Below are 24,436 nucleotides of genomic sequence, written 5' to 3' on the forward strand. Positions count from 1 at the left end.
TATTTTTCAATCGGCGAAGTACTGAGCTTAGCATTTCTCAATCGGCGAAGCCTCACACCCAAGATTTGCTAGCTCATTTTATTTTTAATTATAATTTTAAATTTTATAATTTATTTTAATTATAAATTAAACTCTCATGAAAAATTTTACTATTGTTTATTTTTGATTTTCTAATTTTTGTCATTTTTTTTTTATTTTTAATTATTTTTTATTTTTTATTTTATTTACATAATTTACGTTTTACAATGGCACTATCTTTAAAATCCTTGTCTAGAGGCTCGTTTTGTTCTCATAAACCTGTTGTTTAGACCCTATGATATGAGGGGGTATGTCTCTGATTTGCTCACTTTTCTGTTCTCATTCTTTTTGTCACTATATTACAATTCTAATAACTGTATTTTTTGCAGTAAAATATTTTTAACAGAATTAAAGTGGCATTCGTAAAACGGTTGATCAAATCACATGCACATTGATCAGATCCATGATTTCTTGGTTCCACGAGTGAGAAATGTTGTTACAATGAAGTGTGAAGCCGCTTGATGCATTCACACACTAATCTAGAACTACATTTTTTATCAAACAATCAACAGTTAAAATTACATCATTTCAAGAAAAACGGGGTTATGTAAGTTCACAAATATAAAACAACGTTTGAGATAAAGAAAGTGATGATAAATGAGTGACATCATGATACAATCTCCAGTCTTTCTCAAGGACAAACCCGTCTTTTTCTCCTTCAATGTGTTCCCTTTAAATAGAGTGACCATCTATTTTGGAGGGCAGGCAGGAGCATTATGCAATTGGAAGCTCCTTGTCTCTTCTCCCCTCAACGTCCAATCTATGTCTCTCTCGCTCTACAATCCCTGCCCTTGTGACCATATCTACCTCATTGCATCTTTCAACGGTTCATCCCTAATCAATTCCTACTCCTCTGTTAAAATTTTCCTCTGATCATTGTTGTTCGCCTCCCCATCCCAGGAACTCTCTCTCACTCATCTCCCCCTCAAATGAATTCCATCTCTACAGAATTGATACATTTCATCATCAAAATTATGTCAAAGTTGCTACGTCCAGTGATAATGTACCATGTTCCCACAATAACAAATCAGTGTGTGACTTAAAAAATGGCAAGCTTTAAATCCATGTAACTTCATTAGTCATATTTTGTAACCATATAAAATAAGAGAAAGAGTCATTTAGTTCACTTAAGTTCCTGTGTTAAGAAGTGATGAGTAATGAACTATTATACCCATATTAAAAATATTTTCCATTCGTTCCCGTGTTAATTTTTGTACTCTCTAGTATCTAGTCACGTGTCCCATCAAGGTCGTGTTTGTTTAGTGCACAATATTTCACTTTTATGACTTTTTTTATGAAACTCATTCAACATTCTATGACTTTTAATGTTCTGTATTCCAAAAAAAATATCAGCTGATATTTGCCAATTTGGTACAAGGATATAATGGACCCAACTTTTTGTAATCTAAGACTCAAAAATCCAACACTCCACCAATTTTCAATCATCAAACCCAACCACATGTAATATTCCACTTTTCATGTCCAGCCCATCTACATTGTTTCCATGTCTCTTTCACTAAAATGTTACATCCACCAATTTTTTGCCTCAAATTTATAATCCTCACATTTTCATTTCACCTCCCTCCATAAAAATCACCTCTCCAAAAAATCATCCTCAGATAAATTTCACGACGAATTCCACTTTAGGTGAAAAAATCCCAGCATACTCCCTGTTAGGATAAATTTCACGACGAATTCCACTTTAGGTGAAAAAATCCCAGCATACTCCCTGTTAGGATAGGTAGGCCAACCACTTAACTTTCAATTGAGCAGTAGACAATTATCTATTGGAACATGAAAGACTGGAGATAAGATTCAGCACATGTTGATTAAGCAGTTCATCAAAAATTGAAAACAAAACTGCAAAATATTCAAGTCCTCCAATATATCAGTCAAATTACAATGAAAACAATTTTTCGATCAACGGCCAAGTCCGTCAAGTAAATGTTTAAGATGGTTTTCAGCAAGTAGATGGATACTAGCTGAGAATGTTCCTCCAGGTCAAAACTTGCATCACCATGGTGTCAAAAATCAAATCACTTTGATGCTTACTTTATGGTGTTAGTCATTTACCAAAGCTCTTATCTGGCAAACAATGCTTTGCACAAATAGTGCAGGGACGCAGAGGAGACGGTTTTCTCGTCCCAGGATGAAAAAATCATCCCGTCCGCGAGGTTGGACGAAAATGGGGACAGAAAATTCGTCCCGCGACGAACGGACGGCACGATTTTCATATCCTCGGAGGAGAAAACCGTCCCGTCCGGAGGTTTTGGACGATGGACGGTAAGTGATGGAAAATTAGCTTTTGACGGTTGAGATCTTGCCATGTGGCATCACTATATCAATTCCTTGACATTTTGCATCAATGTCCCTGCTTTTTTTGCACGCCCGATCTGACGCCCCCCAAAATTAATTGTACATATGTCGCTCTGCTTTCTCTCTACTCCATATTTCCCTAAAAAACTTCTACGGTTTTTCTACGCACGGAACGAAACTGGCAAAGTTGGGACGCGGACGGAACGATTTTTTCATCCTGGGACAAAAAACTCTCTCGCCCGCGTCCCTGCACTGATGCTGGACGTCGGACAGGACAATCTTCATCCCGTCCCGTCCATTGTCCACGTACCAGACGATCTAGAACTATATTTGCACTTTATAATCGATCTCGAAGTGGATCAAAATATATAGTTATCACTCATTGGTGCTTTTCTTGGGATGAATGATAACATAAACCCATGAAGTGGATCAAAAACATGTGCAATCCCAGAAAATATCACATTATCAAAGGCTTTGGTATTATAACAACACTCGGTGCTCAATACATTGCCACTGTTCTCGGTACCAAAAAATATTGCCAAATTATCAAAAATCACATATGATTAAATTATCCGACCACAAACCTTATCTTGGACAACGAGATTTAAGTCATCATCAAAATTTTTGAGATGCTGATTGAGTGGGATAAAATTTTAACCTTGAAATGTTTTAAGTGATGCATTTTAAGAACTGAAATCCCCAGAGTGCCCTCAGGTAGTAGCAAACTGCTAGCAGTTATGATCTGATAGCAAAACTTTTTTAAAAAAAATAAAGCAACACTTAATATAAAATAGTTACATATGATTTATTAAATTTTCAAAAATACTGGTCAATATGAATAGAAAACTCCCTGCGGGAGATATAAGAAAATAGTTTATCCATGCAATCATTTAACTATATTTTTGTAGTCTAAAACTTCTGGAGAATAACTGAAGGAAATAACTAACAGTCTGGGGGTATGATTTGAGAACACCTATGTATGCATATTTAATAGATTAAGAAATTTGTTGGTACAAATGAACTACATAATTACAGTAATTAAGTTTCTCCTTACTGCTAAGCTTGGACGACGAAACCTTTCTCATTATCTTCTTGACTGGCTTTCTCTGGCAGGCAGGCGGCATGTTGCTCCAGATATTCTCTACTGTTCATCTCCGTTAATCTGAATAAAAAAAGATCAATAAAACGCAATTTATTTTAGTATTGGAAAATCAATATTTGGGAAAAGTGCGCTTTAATAATATGGAATTTGTAAATACCGGCTGATAGTGCGATCCTTGGCAAAACCCAGCTCATTGTCAACGCAGAGGTCAACATCATCTGTCCTTTTTGACCGGGACGACGTCCGAGGCGAGATTTTCTGAGCATCCGCCACTGTTAAAATCCGATCGAACAGCTGATCTGGCCTTGCCGCCGCAGTGCACATCAGTCTGGCCTTGCTCTCGTACATCACCTACAAAAGATCAGAAAATAAGACATTATTTCAGATTTAAAAATCTGATTGTAAAAAGATTAAACCAATAAAATTCTACACTAGAGAAACCTACATCGACAAGAGTGACAAAACGATAGGCGGCTGTTCTGTTGTGGAGGCCAAATCTGGGTACTCCATCCAGGGCTAATGTGTGGAATTTCTCTGAAATGAATATTAGAATAATTAATCGTTCCGTATTCAGACATAGATATGAAGAAAATCATTTTTTAAGTGAGCGAATGAGCTTGTGATTAGAGATTATCACTCACTGAACAGGCCAAAATAATCAGCAGCCCCCAAAGGACGGTCACAGAGATCTTCGAAAGAAAAATACGCGCACCCATCAGCACCCAATGGCACCTGAGGAAAAAGAATGAAAAGTTCAGCAGTATTGATTTAATTCAGGATATTTCAGCATTTTTTGACAAGAAAGAAACTAGAGTGACAACGAACATGAGATTGAAGCGTTAAATAGTCTCCGTTTAATTTCAATGAGGCTTTACGAATATATTAACAAAAATAGAAGTCACAGAGTGAAGGAATATAATATTTTAAGCAATTTTTTTTTCTTCTCCCAGACATTTTCGTCATGTTTTATGAAAACAAATTTGGAGAGGAGGAATATGAGATTTGAAGCCATTTTTATTTTTTTAATTCTCTTTGACATTTTCAGCATGTTTTTAGAAAATGAGATTAGAGAGAGAGCTAAAGATTTTAAGCATTTTTATTTTTTTTCTTTGATAATTCAGCATTTTGCTCATTTTGAACAAAAAAAGAAGCTAGAGAGAAGAGACAAGAGATTTTCAGAATTACTTACTTTTTTCATTTCTTTGAGATTTTCAGGATTTTTTGAACAGATAAAGAAGTTAGAGAGAAAGTCTAGTGTGAAGAAGACCTGAAGCTTGCGGCCCATGACCACTTCCACCACCTGGGGACTGGCTGTATGCTGACCAGATAACCAGTAGAATTTCTGCTTGAGGAGCTCTGAATGCTCATCTCCGATGAAGTAAAAACCTTGCTCAGCCTACGCATTAAAGATATAATAAGTTGCCTTAAAAAATATTTGAATTCAGAAAGAACTTGTTCCACGTGTGAGGATGAAAATAGATAATATATTAAGTGTCCTACAGAAGTCAGCTTCCGATAGTCTGTAGAAGACCCAATGGCGTGGGTTACGCATCTTTCCTGCATAGGAATTAATTTCCTTGAATTACTCATTACTCAAATATAATAATTCGAGCCTCAGAGATGAAGGTACCTTCAATGTTTCAATAAATGGCAAGAAGAGATCCCTTTGCAAGCCACCTTCATATAGGTGGTCTGGTGCGCGATTTGAGGTTGCCACAAGGACCTAACGACAAATGTGAGAGGAGTTGAAGCATTTTTATCTTTTTTTTGAGAAATATATTTTAAAGAATTTCTTTCCTCTGAGATTGGGATGGTGGAGAATGGTGAATTCCTCATCGTCATCCCCAGATCTCGCTGTCATCATCATCATCCATGTTTGGGTGTTGGCAAATGACAATGAGGATGATTGTTGTCATCGTCATATCATCATCCTCATTATAGTCATAGTCATAGTCATTGCCATCTCCATCATCATCATCCACTCACCATTATTATCATTGGTGATAGACAACAGATGGCGGAGTATGACAAGTTTGGCATCACCATCACTCATGTTTCGGCTTGGAGGAATGACAATAACTAATGATGTGATGATTCATCGTAATCATCACATTGTATTTATACTCGATCAGGATAGACTAATCATGCACCATAGATTGCAAGGGTGAAACTTTTGTAGGTATTAATAGTTTTTTTTAAAGGTTTGTAGGTATTAATAGTATGGGGGAGATGCAATGAATTTCATCATAGCAGAAATTTGGATCCAATGTGAAATACGTACAATCCCCTTGCCGAACAAATGGCCAAAGAGCCGGTTTAATATCAAAGCGTCTGCAACATCCGTGACCTGCAAATCAGAAACTACAGAAAATAAATGAAGAAATCCGTGACGCATTAAGGATTAATATGTATGAATGAAGAGAAAATCAATGAATCCAACCGTATTTGACTCACCATAAACTCATCCAAACATAATAGTACGGACTCGTCAGCTATCTCACCAGCCACCTCTTCAAGAGGATCGGCAACTCCCTTGTGTTTCTGAAAATAAGGATGAAACAGGCCATTGGCTTAGCAGAATTTTATATTTATCTTGACCGAATAGAATGTGATTTTTTACCCTTTTCAAGATGAAAATCCTATGGTTGTAGAAGAAAATGTTGATAGTTATGGATTTATGCCGAAGGGTAATCAAAGGTTTTATGAACCCACCTGTAGGCGACTGTGGACATTTAACATAAAGTCGTGGAAATGTATTCTCTTCTTTCGCCAGTTACTCGGTCTGCCATTGAAAAAAAATATGACAGACATGCATTAAAATGAAATTTTTTATTCGGTCTCCAATAAATGATTTTTCCCGATGCATTCATATCACATTTGAGAAGTTTTTACTTCAAAAGAATTTAACCATAATTTGCTGAATAACCATAAAGTCAAACTGAATGTCAAGGAAATACTCATCATAGTATGGAGATTTAAGAAGGTATGCATCCAACATGTCAAATAACCTCGTGCATGTTCACATTAAGAAGACGATACTGAGAATTTATTTTTCCGTACGCTTCAAAGTCCACATGATGCTCTCGTATCATCCAACTTTCTCCTAAACATATCGAATGAGAGAAAAATGTAATATCATTTATAACGGAATAGAAGAATCATCTCATAATGTAATGATATCTTCATTAGGCACATCTCCCTTTATTTTTAGATTAAAACAGACAGTAACGGACATTGCTTCACAATCGCACATTTTTCAAAAATGGAAAGCCTTCGTAGACATTAAAGCAGTGAAAGAGAAACCTACATTGGATGTTTAACAGTGAGTTATGAAACTTACAGCTGGTCGAAAAACAAGTCCATAAGCATTGTCTTTCCGGTGCCAACTCCTCCATACAGATAAAGCCCCTTAACTGGAGAGTGAGACGACTGAGGGATGAAACGAGACCAAAGCCATCGGCTCCTAGAAAAAAGATAAGAGAAAAAAAAGAATCACAACAAGATTCTCAATGTTTATGAATTACCAACAGCTACTTAATCAACGAATAAATTGATTACCTTGACGATTTTGCAGACGCTGCATAGCGATCTAAGCGACAAGTATCCTGTTGTTCCACAAGCTCATCAAAGAGTCTCTGGAGAACCTGAAGTGTCTCCACCTGAGAGAGCCATCATTCAGCTTAGTACAGAGTCACCACAGATAAAATAAACATAAAAGATTTATTATAAAACTAATTTACCTGACAATCATCTCCATCCCTCAGATCACCAGATGCGATTCTCCTTTCATACTCAAGCAAGGGACCGGCGCCTCCCCCTTCTGGACATGAGAAAATGCCAGTCAATATCCCAACTATATATCCTTAAAAGGCGAAACCAAGTATATATCCTTACCTCCATCTCTAATGTTAGCAATTGAGTTGGAAAATAGACGTAGGGAAAATGCAGTGTTTGGGTACTTTGGAATGCTAAGCGAAACACGAGGAGAAAAATCAAGGCAAGCACTTGGTCTTCTTCCTCGTGCAGCTTGCCTCAGGCTTCTGCCTTGTTGTTGATAAGTCAACAAAGCTCGCCGAAGATTTCGAGCAATCAACCTCATGGCCAACACTGTGCAGGGAGAAGTCAATAACGTCTGATCTCAAAAAGAGAAACCTGCGTCCCTTATAAGCCAATCCTGCAAGGAGGAAGAATCAGAAAAACTAATAGCTTGGATCCTCTTGTTGGACACATAATTGTGTATGCTAGATTATTGATATTTAAATACACAAATTAAAAATTAAGGTGGTTCTACAAAGTCTAGGGCAAAGGCATTATTCATTGGGGTATGTGATAAGTTCTATGCAATGAAATACAAGAGGAAACACAAACACAGAGCAGATCGGTGCCCTGTTGACTAACGCCGTTGACCAAGAAGTTACTAAATAAAGTCCCGAGGGTATTTCCCTATAAATAAGACGGAGGTCCAGGTATGAAGCAGGGATTTTTCTTGAAAGTAACTCGGCAGTTACGTCGGGAGGCCGAAGCAGCTGGAGAGAGTTCGACAGCTGATCGGAGGGAGGAGCACGACTCGTCGGGCCGCCCAAGAACTAGGAATCACTAGAAGTCGGAAGATTCGAGAGGCATCGTCAAGATCTGGGCCGATCGCGGAGAAGCAGCCTCGGGGTGAGAGTATCCCGATCCGCGAAGATCTGATCGGAAGAGATCTAGAAGTTGTAATTTCGAATTCGGAAGACATTAGGGAAGAAATAATGAATTTCGAACATTGATACTTCTACTTGTATCAATCTGGTATCAGAGCAAACGATCCGCGGCATCAACCGTACCAAATAACGAGATCGGCAAGGAATTCGACGAAAGCACTCAACGATAGCGGAACAGTGATTGGTCAAGATTTATTTGGGCTTGGGCAAGCTATCCAAGATCATTATGGAAGACAGCAAGGAAAAAGGGAAGGCGATGTGCGACGAAGTACCTGTACCAGCGGAGATCCTGGTCGGCATAATGCAACAGCTCCAACTTATGAATTCGAAACTGGAAACTATTCCAGCTTCGGCGCCTAAACCAGTCCCAGAGGGAGAACCAAGGTACAATCGAGTCCAGACACTTCAAGACAATCCTTCTGACCAAAAGAATGTATACCGCAAGGGAGACTTGCCTTATTTCAATGGCGCCAATGCACAGATGTGGTTGAACTGTGTTGAAAGATTCTTTTCAGTCAACAGACTCACCGACGACGAGAAGCTGCAGTTAGTCTCACTGCATATGGAAGGACCTGCACAGGGGTGGTTTATATACACAGAGAAGAGTTTTGGATTCGATAACTGGCTGGTATTCGACATTTCTTTGAAAAAGATACAATTTCTCAGTAAGGACTCTCTGCATTCAGCTTATGAATCTCAAACAGACAGGCACCGTATCAGAGTATCGGTCAGAGTTTGAAGACTTGGTGGCTTTCTTATCACATATACCAGCAGACGTCCAAGAATCGGCATATCTCAAAGGGTTGAAACCTGAAGTACGCGTAGAGCTAAACAAATATCGTCCCTATGGCATACAGGACATTATGGACTACTCGCTTGAGGCAAAGAGTAACTTGGCCATTTTAGATGGACAAGAGCAATCGGCGCCAGTTGTTCAACCTGCTTCAAGACCAGCTCTCAATAACTATCAGAGATCGGTGGTGGCAGGAAGAGGAAGGTCCAGCTCAAAGACACCCCCAAGAGAGGCACCAAACCCAATCAGACAAGAAATACCTCTGAAGGAAAACAGAAAGAGACTTACTCGACTCTCCCTGAGGAATTTTACAAAGGCGAGAAAGGGGTCTATGCTACAATTGCAATGAGAGGTACACTCCAGGTCATAGATGTCAAAAGAAATTGAGTATATATATGCTTCAAGAAGATGTTGAAGAAGAAGAGCAACCGATAACGGAGGAAGACCTCATGCAGCTGGATGAAGCACCACTGATAAGAGGAGAATTTATGTCAATTCAAGGGTCAAAGGTGGTCACCGGGCCCAGACCCGCTCCTTTCAGACTCTGGGGCCGACTCTACAACCAACGAGTGACTATTCTTATTGATGGTGGGGCCACTTTCAACTTCATTAAACCAAAAGTGATCCAACAGTTGAAGATACAGGTAACACCATATCATAAATTTAGCATTACCTTGGGTGACGGATTTTACGACAAACGGAGGGAGTATGTTTGAATCTCCCAATAGAAATGCAAGGGCTGACATTCACTCAAAACTTCATTCCATTTCCCTTGGGGAGTTGTGATATTATTCTTGGCGTACCCTGGTTGAAAACTCTGGGGTGGTTTCACTGTAACTATCACCATCTTATGATCAAATTTTATCTGGATGGGCAGGTCCATACTATTATTTCCGACCCAGAGCTGAATGCGTTGAGATTTACAAAGTTTGCCATTGATCAAGCTCATCAAGAGTGGGAAGAGTCAATGACCTACATTAACGACGCCAAAGATCAGCCTGCATACTCAACTTATGAGGTACTTGCTCTCTCTAGATCATGGTCTGCCTTGGTTAAGAGAATGTTACCCATATGTTTTGAGCAACCGACTGAATTACCCCCATTCCGTGATTGTGATCATCGAATACATCTGGTTCCCGGGGCTAGTCCAGTTAATAAAAAACCTTATAGATACTCACACACCCACAAAAATGTATTGGAAGAGTTGGTACAAGAACTTCTGGAATCAAAAATTATTCAACACTCCAATAGCTGCTTTGCAAGCCCAGCATTATTAGTCAAGAAAAAGGATGGCGGCTTTAGATTATGTATTGATTACAGAGCTTTAAACCAGTTAACAGTACCCAACAGATTTCCAATCCCCATGGTAGATGAACTGCTGGAAGAGTTGCAGGGGATGACGGTCTTTTCAAAAATCGATCTAAAATCCGGATATTATCAAGTGAGAATGCATCCTAGTGATATTCACAAGACGGCATTTAAAACGCATCATGGCCACTTCGAGTTCCAAGTTATGCCATTCGGATTGTCCAATGCTCCGGCAACATTTCAAGCACTTATGAATTCTATTTTCTACCGACATCTTAGGAAGTTTGTATTGGTGTTCTTTGATGATATCCTAACATACAGCAAGGATTTCCAACAACATGAGCAACACCTTAAGGTTGTATTTGACTTACTGACGAGTAATAAGCTTCATATCAACCCGAAGAAGTGCAAGTTTGGGTGTAAATTCATCGATTTCCTGGGTCATATTATATCAGCTGAAGGTGTCCACAGATCCTCAAAAATAGAGGCAATAACACAATGGAAGACACCTATCACTATCAAGGAATTGAGGGATTTCTTGGACTGACTGGTTACTATCGAAGATTTGTGTCAAATTATGGGGCCATCGCCCAACCTCTGACCACCCTTCTGAAAAAGAATTCCTTCCATTGGACAGAAAAAGCTGATGCTTCCTTTGAAAGTCTGAAACTAGCCCTGTCCAGGACTCCAGTATTGAGGTTACCAAATTTCTCATTGCCTTTTATCATTGAGACAGACGCCTCAGATATAGCCGTGGGAGCTGTTTTATTGCAAGAAGGCCACCCAATAGCCTATTTCAGCAAGGCCTTTCCCAACCCCACACGGTATAAATCCGCATACGAGAGAGAGCTCATGGCAGTAGTTTGGGCCGTCAACCAATGGAAGCACTATCTTATGTTCAACAAATTCATTATACACACAGATCAGTTTAGCCTACGCTACTTAACAGAGCAAAAAGAAGTGCCTACTCAATACCACCGATGGGTGTCAAAATTATTGGGATACAACTTCGATATTCATTACAAGGCAGGGAAGAATAATGTGGTAGCTGATGCATTGTCTTGCTCTCAACCAGAGATCTCAGGAGAGTGCCTCTCACTTTCGATGACACATTGGCTGGACAAGATAAAACTCATGCAAGAAGTCAAAGATGATCCGAAGGTGGGAGAAATTTATAAAAGAATTGAAAGTGGCAGCGAACAAAATTCCAATTACACTATTTACCAGGGGTTACTACTTTACAAGGGAAGAATCATCTTACCGACCAACTCTTCTTTAATTGCTGCGATCCTAAAGGAATTCCATGATTCGAAGGTGGGAGGACATGGGGGTTTTCATAGGACCCTCAAAAGAATAACTCAACAAGTCTCCTGGCCCGGTATGAGAAGGACTATCAAGACATATGTGAATCAATGCCCAACATGTCAACAGCAAAAATCCTCCACATTATCACCAGCAGGACTGTTACAACCTCTACCAATCCCCAATCAAATCTGGGAGGATATCACCATGGATTTCATTGAGGGTTTACCCAAATCGGAAGGGTTTGACTCCATTTTGGTGGTGGTTGACCGCTTAAGTAAATACAGTCATTACATCGCAGTCAAGCACCCATACTCGGCTTCCACTATTGCTGAAATATTCGCTAAGGAGATTGTCAGACTGCACGGGATACCAAACTCCATCGTATCAGATAGAGGCAGCCTGTTTACCAGTCACTTCTGGAAGGAATTACATCGACTGCAAGGCACCCAACTCAAATTCAGCTCATCATACCACCCAGAGACAGACGGTCAGTCTGAAGTCACCAACCGAGGGTATATCCAGAGAAAATACTTAAGGTTCGGCAAACTCCCTACAGAACAGAGGTCTTAGTCAAGTGGACCAAACTCCCCATCAACGAAGCCACGTGGGAGTTGTTACATCGGTTTCGCAAATCATTTCCAGAATTCCAGCTTGAGGACAAGCTGTATCTACAAGGGGAAGGTATTGATAAGTTCTATGCAATGAAATACAAGAGGAAACACAAACACAGAGCAGATCGGTGCCCTGTTGACTAACGCCGTTGACCAAGAAGTTACTAAATAAAGTCCCGAGGGTATTTCCCTATAAATAAGACGGAGGTCCAGGTATGAAGCAGGGATTTTTCTTGAAAGTAACTCGGCAGTTACGTCGGGAGGCCGAAGCAGCTGGAGAGAGTTCGACAGCTGATCGGAGGGAGGAGCACGACTCGTCGGGCCGCCCAAGAACTAGGAATCACTAGAAGTCGGAAGATTCGAGAGGCATCGTCAAGATCTGGGCCGATCGCGGAGAAGCAGCCTCGGGGTGAGAGTATCCCGATCCGCGAAGATCTGATCGGAAGAGATCTAGAAGTTGTAATTTCGAATTCGGAAGACATTAGGGAAGAAATAATGAATTTCGAACATTGATACTTCTACTTGTATCAGTATGAGACCAAACTGGATAAGTTATACTATCTGTGATGGGACTTGAATCAGACAGTAAGTGAGGCCCTCAAGCCCTCATTAGCAGAGAGGGATGACACCTCCAAGGAACCTCTTTAAAAAAAACCTCCCAGCTGCATTTCAGTCTTTTGTCCTTAGGTTATTATACTCTATACATACATTTAGCCCCCCAAATGAGGAAGTAAAAAGATGTAATCTTGAAAAGAAAAAATCCGGGAATCTTAAAGATATTCATTTTTGCCCAGAACTTTTTACATGTGACATGGTATTGGTACATCATGTGATCCATCTCTTTTTCCAAACTTATTTACTGCAACTGTATCATTTTTTTCTCTTTATCCTGATATCAATCAATCAATCAATCGGTAGTTATTTCTTTTCTTCAAGGATTTCCTCCCTGAATGAAATACTTTCAAAGGACAAAAGATGGAAACGCCCGAGGGTTCTGCTGCGAACGATAAGAAGATCCATTTGATTCTCCGCATAAAGAACTTTCTATAACAACTATGATTCAATGCACAGAAAAAACTAAAAATCTGCAATCATGCCGCCTCCACCGAATCCCATTCGGAAGCCAAAACGCCCAAATCCAACAAATTCAACCATCCTGCTCGGAATAACAACTCAAGAGCCCAAAACACAAGTTTGAAATCATTCTACTAGAAGAACGCGCCAGAAATCACTCACAAACTCTGAATTCACCGTCGAATCTGGAATCAATGTACAGAAGAGATTAAGGCGAAGATCTCACCGTCAATCTTGCCGGCTTAGCGGAAGAACGAATCGGAAAAGAAAAGATCGTCGAGAAGAACACTCCATTCTCCCTCTCTTCGTCTTTATCCTCGCTAGAGCAGCCATCGAGATGTCAACAGTCAGCTCAAACTCTCCAGTACAAATTGATCTTCACCGAAACCCTACGCCACCGCCAATATCTCACGGTTCCTCTATATATGGACCCACATAAAAGCGTTGCGTACGAACTGGTGCGTAGCAATTTGAAGTCTTTGTTGTTTTACCGCCCATGGTTTTGTTAGCCGACGTGGACAGCGACGTGGCTTGCGTGCCTCTACTGTCACGCGTTTTATCTATCTGGTTGGCCAAGATGCCCAAATTGGATAGATATCTAATTTTGGAAGTATCCGGTAGTGTATCTGTACGAGATATTCTCGAATATAAAACTTATTTGGCGGTTAAAATAAGAGTTTTTGTAAACTAGGGGATATCGATAAATTAACGTCTACGCCCATGCAAGAAGCTTATTTACACGTGGCAGGGCGATTCGGGAAAATATTTTCCCAAAATATTTTTTAAATTTTGCAAGATATTTGTTGTAGTGTTTGCCCACTCCAAGATCAAATCTGATGTCAGGTATCGAAAACCGATATCCAGATATCGAAATCCATACTGAATATTAATGGCGATGTCTGAATACCGATTTAAAAACAAGCACATATTGTCCCATATGGGATTTTTTGTATTTCTAGTGGTATAAGTACATTGGTTATCTCAGATGGTAATCAAAAGCCTAGCAACCTGCCCATTGCAACCAATGAGGTTAAATTTACCCATAATAGGCCATGCTGTGAGAGCAATTAGACCCCTTTTGTTCTGGGCAAGACTATATTCCTACTTTATAGAGGAAAAATTAATTTTAGGTTATAAAAAATGTCCAAAGTAATATATTATAGCTCCTGATAGCTCAGTTACGCAGCATAATATATTATAAAACATATTTCTATTGATATGTTTAAACATTGAAGAAACTGATAACTGACCGTATCGGATATTGGAACTCGAGCAATAGACACCCGTTATTGTCACCCGGTATCTGGGTACCAGTATAGACTGATGTCGTATGGCCCATTTAATGGGCCGAGATCCCGGTTAGCATCCATCTCGATATTGTCATCCGATATCAGGATTTGGATGGGTGAACACTCATTTGTTACCTCTTGTTTTGACCAAGGCGAGGACGAAATAGGACAGAACAAAGTTTTGCTCATCCAGCTAGGGATGGATGATGGATGATGGTTAGAGATGGATGTGCCTTGGTGACAGGACTGAACGTCCTTCCATTCAGTCTATCCACGCATTTGTCCATATTTCATCATCGTCTCATTCCTTGTAAGTCATGCTATGCCAGTCATCCTCGATGAATAACAAAACTTACCATTGTTGTTATTTCATCATCTCCTCGCATATCCACCTGACCACTCCTCTCACTCTATCCCCTTCTTTAAATCTCTCATATCACCCTCCCCTTTCTTGATATATCTTTCCATCAATCAGTCAGCCATCATCATCAGGACATCAGAGTGATGACTAATGACAGAAATATCTTTGTCTTGTCATCCGTCCACCAAGGTAAAAGATAGAAGCAGATTGGGCTAAAACGGATAGACACAGTTGTCATGTTTTGTTCGTTTTAAACAAACAAAAAAATCGCACAAAAGAACTGCACACGGCCTTCTTCTTTGTTTTGCTCTTTTAAAAAAAACAAACAAAATTCGCACATTTCGCACAAAACTAGAACAAAATTCGCACAAAGCGAACAAAAGAACCGCACATGGGTCTGTGCGATGTTCTGTTCGAATTTGTTTTTGGTCTGTTCGGAAAATCGAACAGAACAAATCATTCTCACAAAAAGAACACAACGACCATGTCTAAAAACAGATGACTATCAGTTAACCAGTCATGGATGATGACTATGGATGGGGGATGACTATGGATGACTATGGATGGGGGACAACTGACATTAGAAATATAGATGACTATGGATGACAAGCAGAGGGCAATGGACGATGGCTATAAACGGGGGATGATGAATGACTGATGACTAGCAATGGATGATAGACGAGGGATGTTAGATGATGGATGACAGACTATGGATGATGGATTATGGACAGTGGATGACGGATGACAGACTATGGTTGACATACGATGGACCACAAATGATGGACAAATTGTGGATGATGGATTATGGATGACGGATGATGGATGCCAGACAATAGACGACAGACGATGGATGATGAATGATGTACGACAATCAGTTAACCAGTGACGAGATATGGTGTAAAACAGGACAACTAAAGGCACGCTAGACTGTGGGGGAGTTTGACCGGGTAAAAGAGCGCGTGTGTGTGTGTGTGTCAGTGAATTTGCACGGATAGTTTGACTAACGCCCAATGACAGTAATATGGATGACGACACATGAGGGATGGCGGTGACAGATTATGGATGACAGACAATCTATGATGGATTATGGATGGGGAATGGCGGACGACGGATGATGGATGACTGATGGCGGATGATATGCGATGGATAACAGAATCTATGATGGATTATGGATGGGGAATGGCGGACGACGGATGATGGATGACTGATGGCGGATGATATGTGATGGATGACAGACAATCTATGATGGATTATGGATGGGGAATGGCGGACGACAGATGATGGATGATGGATGGTGGATGACAGATGGTGGATGATTTGTGGTATGTGGATGATGGATGACGAATGGTGGATGATTCGTGGCATGTGGGTGGCGATGATGAATGACGGATAACGGATGACTTATAAACGGATGACGGATGACGGAGAACCAGCAACTTAAATGCGCGTTACTTAGCGGGGGAGGTTGACTAGAGAGAGAGAGAGAGAAGCGATGGCGAACCAGGGGGCGAAGAAGAGGAGGGACGAGAACAAGCAGCACATGACGAAGCTCTTTCGACTCATAATTGCCTCCAATGTTGGTTCCAATCTTCCCCAGAACCTGTTTTCGTCGTCAATTCTCGAATTTGGCCGCGTCGAGAGGTGGAAGGAATCGAAATCGAACTACTTTTGATCATTCTCTTGTTTCTTTTAGATCTAAGGTGGGCTGAATATCGAGATCGGTTGTTTTGGGTCTAGGGCATGTCGAAATCTCGTCGCAATCTAACGCGAGCTTCGAGCTGTTCCTTGATTTCTTGTGATTTCAAAATCCATTTTTTCAGAAAATCAAGGATGAGCTTTTTAATGTTTATGGATTTATGCTAATCTACCCATCCCGAAGTACTTATCCCTTGATCGATATATTCCAATTCCCCAATGAGAATTACTCTGTCCAATGGCTCGCTCCTTTTATCTGGTTTTAACTGCGAACAGCCAACCGGGTGTGGTTTGAATCTCGAGATTATAGTCATGAAATTGCATTCCAGAATACCGGTTAATTACATTACAAAGGATTACCAATTTCACTTTGAGGGCGTTGAACGAGACCTTGGATTATAACCTTCATTCGCTGGAATCTTTTTGAAATTTATTCTAATTGCCCAATTGAAAGGAGTTACTCAGTCGAAATGCCCGCTCCTTTTATCTAGTTTCAACGGTGAACAGCCTGGTGTGGTTCAAATGTCGAGATTAGAAATTAATTTTGCCAACATTCAAAAGTAAAAGTTGTCACATGGAAAACCAGCATGCTTAATAATTGCCTCCTTTTTCGGTTATCTACTCAATGGATTACCAATTTTACTCTCCGGCGTTGAAGGAAACCTAAGCTAGATGGATAAGAACCTCCCTTCATTGGAGTCCACCTTGAATTATGATTTTCAGACTGTTTTTCTAGGAACTATTGTGGAAAAATATATTTTTTTCCGGCTATCTTTTATATTTCATCTTGTGTTTTGATTGCTACTTCTGGTTCTTTCCCGGATTAAAAAATTTCAGGTAATTTATGTGGTTGTACGGCTGCTCATCTTCAATTCCTCAATTAGCTGGAAACACTGGTTTGGGCTTATTGTGACAACTGCTGCTTACCTCCTTCCGTACCAACAACTTTCCAAAATGGCAAAGCCATCGTACTCTGAGGATGGGGAGCTTCTCGATGGTGGATTTAATATGGGATCTGATGGCATTTGCGGGTACTTTTTTACACAAATGCTTGCTGCAGACTATTTTCGTAGAGTCAATGTCATCAATAGTTATGTTGTTATGTTTTCTTTTCATATCTATACTATCTACAAAGGCACGAACTCTCTCGTGCCACTTTGTATGATCGATGTCATGATTTTACGTTTGTGGTTTTTCGTTGTGATATTCTACTCCAGATCACATTTCCTGTCAATACATATTTTGGTTTGGGCTTTCCCCTTTCATATGGTAGGGTTTTTTAAATTCATTAGTTTTATAATCACTTTCCTGTAGCCTTATTTTTTGGTCAGAAGCATCTGTTGTAATGTGGACGAAGGTTCCACGGAACATTGATGCTATTGCATTTTGTCATGATCCTCAATCCCTATCGGGGGTATTTCCGTAATTTTGGCTTTAGAGTAATTTCCTTTAAATACTTGTCATCCTTCCCTTAGGAGGGCATTTGTGAACTTGTAGCTGAACTTGGGGGGAGATCATACTGAAAGGGCATAGCTTTCCTCTCTATCTCTCTGCCGTGCAGTCCAAGATCATTTGTCGTATAGACCTACACCAAGGTCTCTTACACATTTATTTGCTTTGTTACCTTCTCGTAAACTCACCCCCTTGAATCATGAGCCGGGATCATCCAGAGCATACGGACTTTTCATATCTATACTATCTACAAAGGCACGAACTCTCTCGTGCCACTTTGTATGATCGATGTCATGATTTTACGTTTGTGGTTTTTCGTTGTGATATTCTACTCCAGATCACATTTCCTGTCAATACATATTTTGGTTTGGGCTTTCCCCTTTCATATGGTAGGGTTTTTTAAATTCATTAGTTTTATAATCACTTTCCTGTAGCCTTATTTTTTGGTCAGAAGCATCTGTTGTAATGTGGACGAAGGTTCCACGGAACATTGATGCTATTGCATTTTGTCATGATCCTCAATCCCTATCGGGGGTATTTCCGTAATTTTGGCTTTAGAGTAATTTCCTTTAAATACTTGTCATCCTTCCCTTAGGAGGGCATTTGTGAACTTGTAGCTGAACTTGGGGGGAGATCATACTGAAAGGGCATAGCTTTCCTCTCTATCTCTCTGCCGTGCAGTCCAAGATCATTTGTCGTATAGACCTACACCAAGGTCTCTTACACATTTATTTGCTTTGTTACCTTCTCGTAAACTCACCCCCTTGAATCATGAGCCGGGATCATCCAGAGCATACGGACTTTTCATATGTTAACTTTACTTTGACTTTGACTTTAGAATGGTTATTCATTTATCACCTGCTCTTTCTATGTAGATTGATCCTTTTTTAGAAATCGTACTTCATAAACTATAATTATTTATTTTTCTCTCTCTTGCAGCTATTTACATGATGTGATCTATATCACAGTCTTTGTTCAGTTGGCATCCATCGTATCTGAGAAGTTTTGGTACACTTATTTGGTGGTAAGCCTTTTGCTACACTTTCTGTCTTGTATGTAACTAATGTTTTTGTCCTTTTTCTACTAAAATCAGTAGTCGTTTGCTCAGTTAAGTCACTGGGTTCGATTTTTTTAGTTATTCTTTGCTAGGTGTTGACTTTCGTAGCTTGGTGAACTGAGTATGCCAATATGAAATGACTTCTTGGCAATGATATTGAAAGCCCTCTTTCTCATTCATGGGTCTGCTTTCGTCATAGCAAGTTGAGTTTAACCAAAAAAAGGGGGTTGTTGTTGAATAAGATAAAATGGATAGAACTTGGTTACTTAGAAATAAGGGATACATGCCCTTATATAGGGCTGAGAGAGAGAGTATTAGAGATTTATCTATGTGGGATTAAGAGAGGGAACCCTTAGTGGGCTAAGGTCTAGTGGGCCTAATAGGCCACACCACCTATTTCCCAACAGTTGTGATACGGTTCTCACTCAGACATACTTGGAGACATCTTACACATGCTAGGTCAGACAATAAGAGGAAATGAATTGGTGGGGACCCCCTGTATGAATAAAGGACGACAGACCGTCAGAATACCTTCTTGGAAGTTGGTTGTGACAGGAATGGGGGGTGAGTGGGAGATCCTCCTCCTCCGAGGAAGACAAGGCCGATTCGCCTCGTCTCTCCATCTTATCTCACTATTCCACCCCCCTCTCCTCTGATTGCATACGTCCTCTATGTCGCATGTTTTCTGTCCTCGTTAAACTATGGTTCTTGGATTGCATTACCATTTTGGGAAACGCTTGATATTTATCTGGAATTCAAACTATGATTTGCATTTTGTCGATTGTTACACAAATATTCTCCTTGGGAGAATATCAGGTTGTTGTCCTAGAACTATCTCCCCTTTAATTTTAATCAGCTTCTGGTTAGTCTCCATGGTTTTCATCTGCTTCTTATTTTACGGAATTGGTGGATAGTCGCGATCTTTTAATATGGTAATGATGATGAATTTGAATGTAAAACACAACAGCAGTATATTTTCACACATTGTGGTTGATTTCTGATAATGTCTCTTTCTAAAGGTATGCATGAATGTTCAATGCCCCTAATCGTTTTTTTAAATGCCTATTGGGCTGAAATTGTAATAAATCTGTCAGGATCCCCAACCCCAATCAAGGGTATTCAGTCATTTCTGTAAGTGTTAGTTTCAATTTCTATTGATCCAGTCCTCCCTTAAAGAGGGAGAAAGATGTCGAATTTGGCTGGAAGGTTCTTACAGAGCTGGTTCAGGCGCCGATCCAGGCCTGTTACCATTGTAACTTCTATCTCTACCTCTCGCTATCTCTATACCCTTCCAAGATCATTTCTCGATATAGACCACCCAAGGTTTCGATTAAAGTATTTTCATGTGCATATTACTCCCTACTTGGATAAAATGCTCCAACAGAATATTTGCCCTGGCTTGCTTATCTGAGTGTCCAAGAAAGGTTAGAAATCTCATATGACATTTATTAATTGGGTATTCCTTCTTCCAGATTCCAGCTTTTGGAGCGTACAAGATCTCTGGTCTTCTGAAAGCATTTTTACCTGGTTCCCAGGTATTTCAAGAACATACTTTTCGAGCGCCTATTTTCTCCGATTTTATTTTTTTGTGAGCCCTTTTATGAATAATTAACCTTTGGGACGTACTGCGAATGTGTAGGGAGATGATGAAGATGAGAAGACTCGGAAGAAGAGGGAGAAAATGGAGAGGAAAGCCTCTAGAGCCAAACTCATCAGGACCAGGAACAGGTAAACTAATTTATTTATTTGACAAATTGACTCTGTGAGAGGTTTTCCTCTGCAGAACCAACCTTTAAGTTAGAGAAACAGAGTTTAAAACAAAGAAGCGTCGCCCTCATATTTGTACCATTCCATTTGAGAGAATTTTCTGAGAAAGCCATCAGAAATTATACTTTTTGCTCCATGATTCATACGTTTTCTAGCTGAAAAGTTACCCTCGTCTATCCCGAACCCTCAATAAAAAATCTGTTAATAGGCTGAGATTATGCATTTATGTTAGAATTGCAAGAGTAAATTTGTGAATAAGGCATTTATGCTGGAGAGGGAACATAGAGCTCTGACTCTGTAGTTCAAATAAAATTTTCCAATCAAATAGAAGTGTTCAGGAAGATGAAGATAATTGCGTGACAAGGGCCTGACAAAGTGAAACGTTTTTCAAATATTAATCCTCGGCAATGGCTTGGAGGGGCTGAATCAATCCTTTCACGAATATTTCTTTCAGTTTGGGCTATTTATAAGTTCCAATTTTCAGCCCCATTTTTCAAGTCGTATCAATTTATATATAGATACAAATATTAGTTCAAAGTAACTCGCATCTGCTTTCTGTCTCAATGATGTTCTTTTCTTGCTGAAGTTTGAATGCATGCCACACAAAAATAAAATGGGGCCTACAAATCCAGTCTAATTTAATTGCTTTGAATTCCCGTATGGTTTATTTACCATGCAAATCTTGCAGACATTGGTACTCAACAAGGTCTGGATTCCCGAATCACTTTTAATGTTCTACAGTTAGAAAACATGAGTCATCTTTGAAAGCCCCCCAAAGCCTTCTAGGAAATATTGAAACTTGTATCTAGAGTTCTCTATTCATTTATTCGTGGTAGTTATGACAGTTTAATTCGAGAAATATGTCAGTCAGATCACAAAATCAATATTCTTAAATCTCGACATAAAAATCATCATGATTTTTCTCAGGCCAGAATCAAGATGATGCTCCACAATTAGCATTTTATCAGATATTTATCAATTCTGTAATAATATGTATTTTTTATATTTTAGATGATCTTGAAATCAAGAATTCAGATAAAATATTTCCAAAAAATATGGGATTATAAAGTCAGCTTCCTGTCAAATACACCTCATTTTTCTCTTGTATTATTCTATAATATCAGCTTTATCGATGTCTTTTACCTTCTGATATTCAAGTTGAGATATCTACTCAATTTCTGCACCAAATAAACGATGCACAAGTTTATATAATATTATTAATTTTAGAAATAAATTGTACTCAATGAAAACTCAAAAAAATTTCCTTAAAGTTCTCCAGCAAATGATCTTATAAATTGTTTTGACCGCAAATAATCATATAATATCCAAATAGGATGCACAGTCCGCATCAAATTATATTGATTTAATGATCTATGATTGACCTATTTTTTACCAATCCTATATTTCTCAATTGTTAGTACTAGTATCATGACCTAAATCGATTATTTGATAAATTGACCGGACAATCATTCTAAACTTTATCCATTAAGACAGTCACTAAATGATTTCTCAGCAGTTCATCTATATTTGTATACATGAAGATGCATAGTTCAACCCATATGAAGTCATGCATACTTGGTGTAATGATGACTACGCCTGTTATGATATCAAATCCCTCGACTGAGGGTTGGCTTGGCATAACCCACTATGAATGTTCATGAAAACGCATAATTAGGCATCCCATTAAATGCACTAATGTTTACTCTTCAACCTTATTTGAAACTTGTTTGGCATAAGACACTGATTAAAAATGGTTTGAAGTTATTATTTTATCATGCCACTAATCTCATGAGTGAAATCAGTAGCACCGTCCAAGAACACAACCCCAACAAGCAAATTAGGATAACTAAAATGTCACTCAATTTAGACCTCCATCCCCAAAGATAGACTTACTATCTTTCAAAGCCCAGGACATTCAGACATTGGCAGGCATAATTACCTACCCTTGTCTTATTAAAAATGATTGAAATTAATAATTTTACATGCGTATAATATCATAATTGGAGTAACCGTCATCATCCAACAACACAACCAAATCAGAGTAACTAAAATGTCATTAATTCCTTCTCTTTCAAAGCCCATATATCAGGCTTTGGCAGGCATAATTGACCACCCTTGTGTGATTAAAAATGGTTTAAAATTAATATTTTAGCATGCCATTAATCTCAGAAATGGAATCACTAGCATCATCCAAGAAAACAACCAAATCAGAGTAATTAAAATGTCACTCAATTCATGTCTTCCTTCTCTAGGATAAACTTATTCTCCTTCAAAGCCCCATACATCAGATTTTAGTAATGCATAAGTTACTCCCTTGTCTGACTAAAAATGGTTTGAAATTATTATGTAAACATCCCACTAATCTCATGATTGGAATCACTTGAAGCATCTAAGAACACAGGCAAAAAAATATCAGAGTAACTAAAATGTCACAAAGATAAACTTCAGTATCCCCAGAACCAAGAACAATGATAAACTTGTCTGATTAAAAATCAGGGTGGCTAAAATATTCAGACTTCCACAAGGACAATCTTATTCACTCTCAAAACCCCAGAATCCCAACTTTGCCAAGGCATAATTAAGCACCCTTGTATGGTTTAAATGGTTTGCATTAATATATAAACACCCCACTAATATAATGATTGGAATCACTAGCATCATCTAAGAACACAACCCAAAAAAAAAACCAAAATCAGAGCAACTAAAATGTCACAAAGATAAAATCCAGGATTCCCAGAGCCAAGAAAAAAGATAAACTTTTCTGATTAAAAATCAGAGTGACTAAAATGTAGCACAATTCAGGCCTTCCTTCACAATGATAAACTTATTCTCTTTCGAAGTCCCATAGATCATACTTTAGTAAGGCATAATTACTAACCTTGTCTAATTAAACATGTTTTGAAATTAATATATAAGCATCCCAATAATCTCATGATTGGAATCACTAGCAGAATCCAATAACACAACCCAAAAAACCAAAATCAGAGCAACTAAAATGTCCCTCAATCCATGCCTTCATTCACAAGGATAAATTTATAATCACTAAAAGCCCAGACTTCAGACTTTGGCAAGGCATAATTAACCACCCTTGTCTGGTTAAAAATGGTTTGAAATTAATACATAAACATCCCACTAATATCATGATTGGAATGACTAGCAGCATCCAAGAACACAACCCAAAAGAAAACCCTTTATTGAATAAAAATGGTTTTAAATTAATACATCAACATCCCGCTAATCTCAATAATGGCACAAAAATCAGAGCAACTAAAATGCCACAAAGATAAACTCCAGTCTCCAGCATCCCTAGAACCAAGATCAAGATCAAAGACCAATATCAAAGACTCCACCAGATGAACGGTTCAGATAATGCGAAGAGCGATAAGGCCCATCAGCAAATGGGTGGCTCTGTACAAGCTGCTCGAGCCCTGACGACATGAGAAACAGCCAAGATCAAAGACTCCGGCAAGTTGGATTTGATATTTTTAGAATTTTACAAAAAAAAAAGATTAACTTCGGGTTCCGGCT

General features: G+C 39.1%; 2 protein-coding genes across 3 annotated transcripts; one reads left to right on the forward strand and one right to left on the reverse strand.

Annotated features, from left to right (window-relative positions):
- Positions 1–3,353: 3,353 nt before the first annotated feature.
- On the reverse strand, positions 3,354–13,668 carry LOC144709202 (AFG1-like ATPase family protein). Of its 2 annotated transcripts, none has more exons than XM_078582654.1 (15): positions 13,514–13,668; positions 7,391–7,670; positions 7,237–7,316; positions 7,055–7,155; positions 6,837–6,959; positions 6,209–6,278; positions 5,951–6,037; positions 5,778–5,843; positions 5,127–5,219; positions 4,997–5,053; positions 4,764–4,892; positions 4,138–4,228; positions 3,942–4,030; positions 3,654–3,847; positions 3,354–3,556 (listed from the first exon to the last, which is right to left on the reverse strand). In XM_078582654.1, exons 2-15 carry the CDS (start codon positions 7,593–7,595, stop codon positions 3,451–3,453), a joined length of 1,491 nt encoding a protein of 496 aa, XP_078438780.1. In that variant the 5' UTR covers positions 7,596–7,670; positions 13,514–13,668; the 3' UTR covers positions 3,354–3,450. The 2 variants fall into 2 exon arrangements, with proteins under 2 accessions (XP_078438780.1, XP_078438781.1); XM_078582655.1 differs by having other exon boundaries at positions 13,450–13,599.
- Positions 13,669–16,376: 2,708 nt separating this feature from the next.
- On the forward strand, positions 16,377–21,051 carry LOC144709661 (transmembrane protein (DUF788)). Its single transcript, XM_078583269.1, has 5 exons — positions 16,377–16,513; positions 17,470–17,663; positions 19,024–19,108; positions 20,614–20,676; positions 20,781–21,051. Exons 1-5 carry the CDS (start codon positions 16,430–16,432, stop codon positions 20,871–20,873), a joined length of 519 nt encoding a protein of 172 aa, XP_078439395.1. The 5' UTR covers positions 16,377–16,429; the 3' UTR covers positions 20,874–21,051.
- Positions 21,052–24,436: the final 3,385 nt, after the last annotated feature.

Source organism: Wolffia australiana, chromosome 11 (assembly GCF_029677425.1).
Source record: "Wolffia australiana isolate 7733 chromosome 11, ASM2967742v1".
Classification (NCBI taxonomy): Eukaryota; Viridiplantae; Streptophyta; class Magnoliopsida; order Alismatales; family Araceae; genus Wolffia; species Wolffia australiana.